Source organism: Benincasa hispida, chromosome 5 (assembly GCF_009727055.1).
Source record: "Benincasa hispida cultivar B227 chromosome 5, ASM972705v1, whole genome shotgun sequence".
NCBI classification, from domain to species: domain Eukaryota; kingdom Viridiplantae; phylum Streptophyta; class Magnoliopsida; order Cucurbitales; family Cucurbitaceae; genus Benincasa; species Benincasa hispida.
In genome coordinates this window covers 3,426,501-3,430,623 of record NC_052353.1, presented here as the reverse complement: position 1 = coordinate 3,430,623, position 4,123 = coordinate 3,426,501, and the positions used below count along the sequence as shown (strand labels likewise).

At 27.9% G+C, this 4,123-nt stretch overlaps 1 protein-coding gene across 1 annotated transcript; it reads right to left on the bottom strand.

Annotated features, from left to right (window-relative positions):
• Positions 1-247: 247 nt before the first annotated feature.
• On the bottom strand, positions 248-3,633 carry LOC120078566 (acid phosphatase 1-like). The gene is made up of 3 exons (XM_039032844.1): positions 2,891-3,633; positions 1,574-1,783; positions 248-425 (listed from the first exon to the last, which is right to left on the bottom strand). The coding sequence occupies exons 1-3, from the start codon at positions 3,283-3,285 to the stop codon at positions 248-250; spliced, it is 783 nt and encodes a 260-aa protein (XP_038888772.1). The 5' UTR covers positions 3,286-3,633.
• Positions 3,634-4,123: the final 490 nt, after the last annotated feature.

Here is a 4,123-nt window from a genome sequence, read left to right as displayed (position 1 = left end):
CCACCAAGTTGACAAATATGGCAAGCAAATAAAAGGGGTGACAAAGACAAAGTTTTAAGTGAACATTATAAACTTATACATCAAAGCATTTAATATTGGAGACAATATCCAATTATTTCATGTAAACAAAGAAATATACATATTTCTAATATACTTTAGATATCAATAATTATTATTAATACCAACATTTCATCTCACATACATAAGTCATAGGAAAATACATAAATAATGAATTTATATATATATATTAAGCCACATAGTACATGGAATTTGGGAGTTTGAATCTTCTATTAGGAGTGGGAAGGCCTTCAAAGCTGCTCCATTGGTCACCAACAATGCCCCAAATATGGTAGCCTTCATTAACAAGCCTTTGCCTTGCTTCTATCTTGTATTTTGCCACTTCTTTGCCTTCATCATCAAGTCCCCTATTCATTCCAACCACTACTCAATCTTAAAAAAGGTTAAATTTTCTTTGTGTTTATTTGATTTCCGAATTTTAAAAAATTTTAATTTCGTGTCTAATAAGTTTTTAAAATTTCTTAAATCGCCAATTGACCTAAAAGTTTAAGCTCGTGGGTAAAGGTATATATGTTCTGATACCATCTTAAGTCACCAATTGACCAAAAGCTTAAGCTCGTGAGTAAAGGTAAATTTGATTATATATCACAAAATTAAATTTCATGTTTAATGGAACTATGAAGTTTGAATTTTATGTTTAGTAAGTCCGTCAATTTAAAGAAATGTTGAATAGGTCATTAATATATTAGAAAGAAAACTGAAAATTTAAGAACATTTTCGAAGACAAATTTGAAAATTTAAAGACTTATAGGCACTTTTTAAAATTAAAAGACTTATTTGATACAAAATTGAAAATTTAAAGACCTATTAAATATTATTTCAAGTTCATAGACTAAATAATAATCTAAGATGAAACTAAGCTATGTTTGGTAACCATTTACCCCTCTAAATTAAGTCTATAAGCACATCTATGTCTAATAGAGTCTTCAATTTTCGATTCTTAGTTTTTAAAAATTAGGCCTATAAGCCTCACTTCCACTTTTAAATTTCTTGCTTTCATTATATACTTTCTATTAATGTTTTCAAAAATCAAGTTAAGTTTCGAAAACTTTAAAAAAAAAATAGTTTTTGAAAAATTTATCTTGCTTTTGGAATTTGGCTAAGAATTCAACTATTTTACTTTAGAAAGATGAAAACTATTATAAGAAATTAAAAGAAAATAGTCTTAATTCTCAAAAACTAAATAGTTACCAAAACATAGTATAAAGGTTCGGAACTAAACTTCATAATTGAACCTTGATCATTTGAGCTAGGTTCAAATGGACCTAATTTAGTCTTTTAGATTAACACTTTTTTTAGTGTACAAAATTTTCCTTTAAGACCATAATGTACCAATCTTCTATAAGTTCCATGATAAGAAATGATATATTTTGTCAAGAATAACTTTTTTTTTATGTATTATTCTAAAAATACATAAAGATATTATTATGAATTAAAAAGGTCAATAAATTTCTGATGGAAAAATATATGTAGTTTAGAGAGCAAAAGAAGAGACCTCAATGTGAGAGAAGACCATCCATGGTATCCAACTTGAATGAGATTATCAACAGTTGGAGATCTAAGATTTTCCCTTCTTGAAGAAATCAAAAAGATTTTAATCCCTTTGTCTTTAATAAGATTGAAGAGTTTCAATGAATGCTCAAGAGCTGGTGCTTTGCTGCTTTTCATCCACTCTTCTATGGCTGTTTCATTTAACTTTTCTCCCCTGTTTTATACATAAACTACCCAAAGCTCAATATGCAATCAATGATACTCATTCTTTAAAAATCGAAACTTGTTTTAACTTCCAAACTCTTTTGATAAATGTAGACAAAACAAAATCGCTACCAAATAGGGATTTGTCTAGATTTTGATATCATCTAATATTTTATCAATTTTTAGAACGTTCTACCAATCGTGCAAGTTCGTTAATTTCACTTACTTAAAAGCATATTTTTTAGCTTAGGCATAAAACTCAAGAAAAAGTTTTAAGTGATCTCTATTAACTCTTCTTTGTTCTTAAAAATTAAAGCTTATTTTAGCTTTGAAACTCTTTAAGAAATAGACAAACAAAATCAAGTCTATTAAGACTTCATGTTTTTAGATTATATCCATCACATCTATATCTTAGATTATCCATAAATCTCACAAGAAAAAGTTTAAGTCCAATCGATTGTTTTTAATTGTAGAAGCTTGTCTTAACTTTCAAACTCTTTGAGTAACATACAAACAAAATCATTATCAAACATGAATTTGTTAAGACTTCAATATCATTTAGTGTCGTATCAACTTTATAGGATGTACATTTGGTCGTGCGAGCTCATTGAATTCACTTACTCGAAAGCGTGTTTCTTAGGTTAAGTATTACCCATAACTCAATACACACGTCTCTATCTTAGATTATGCATAAATCTCAACATAAAACGTTAAAGTCGTAATCGAAACACATCCTCTTCTTTAAAAGTGAAGCTTATTGTAACTACCAAATTCTTTGAGAAATAGAAAAACAAAAGATGTTATCAAATAGGGGTTTGTTAAGAGATTTTGATACATCTAACGTCTTATCAACCTTACTAAGTCTTATCAACCACTAAAACATACATTCAATCGTGTAAGCTCATCAAATTCGTTTATTCATAAGCATGTTCTTTTTATTACTACCCAAAACTCAATAAACACATCTCTATCTTATATTATGCACAAATCTCAATCGAAAAAGTTTAAGTTTGTTGTTTATGTTCAGCTTATCTTAACTGTCAAACTCTTTAAGAAATAGAGACAAAACACAAAATCGTTACCAAACAGAGATACAGACTCATTTGAATTCACTTACCCGAAATCGTATTTCTTGTAAAAAGGAATGTTGGACAAAAGGGTATCATCAACATCAAAGATCCAAGCATCAGTGCCATCACCTTGAAGGTTACAACAACTACTAAGGTAAAGCTTAACCTCTTCAATTGCCATATTAGAATCAGCAATATATTGGGAAGAAGTCATGTACTTTTTGATATGGTTTATGCATTCTTGAGGCACAACTTCAAAACCTTTAACATTGTTTACCTCAACATTGACCCTCCAACTCTCACAATAAATTTTCAAGGCATCATCACCCATTATCTCCAAATGATTGCTCTTTTTTTGCCTCAAAATGTTCCAATTTGCACCAACAAATGGTGCCAAAATAATGGGTGAAACAAGAAGCCAAAATGGCACAAGATTTGCCATTGGCAAGTGGGAAGAAGATATGGGATTTTTATTTTTTTTTGGGAGGGGTTTTTTTTCTCAAGAGAAAAAGGAAATTAGGTTAATGAGAGGTAATTATAGCCATATGTACAAAAAAGCCAATTAGGTGTGTTCTTTGACAACTAGGTTTGGTCCCATTTCTAATGCTTGATTGAAGGGTTGCTTATGAAAAGGAAGTGAACAAAATAAACAAGTTGGTCCCATATATTTTGTGACCCTTTAATTCTCTATCTTTTCTCTCTCTCTTTTTTTTTTTTTTTTTTTCCAATATTAGTTTACTTAGGAAAGTTTAGGGTCTAGATTTATTCATTTATAAAAGTTTAATATTTAAACTGATACAATTATTAATTTAGAGTTTTAATCGATAAAATTCGAACGTTTAGGAACATAAATTTATATTTAACCCTTTTTAAAATTATTTTGTGCTTTACCATTGGAATTTAGATTATTTAGTGTTGTTAATGTTAGAAATTTAAATGTTATAACCATATGGTATTAATTGTATCTGCGGATATTTTCATAATATTTTCTACATTTTCATAAATTGACATCAATGTGAAGTGTTAATTGATATTTATATTATCCCATAAAAAATTCATAAAATATATATATATATAAAATAAGCAACAAGATGAACGGATTAAATTTATTATAAATAATAAACATATTAACTTGTTTAAAAATATACTATCGTTTATTTATTAATTTAAATATTCTTTTCATTTTGGTTTTTTCTTCAAAAATATTCATTGACATTGATATTTTATTAATATTTTCATTGAAATAGTTAATTGGAGACCTCAACATTTTCAGTAACATC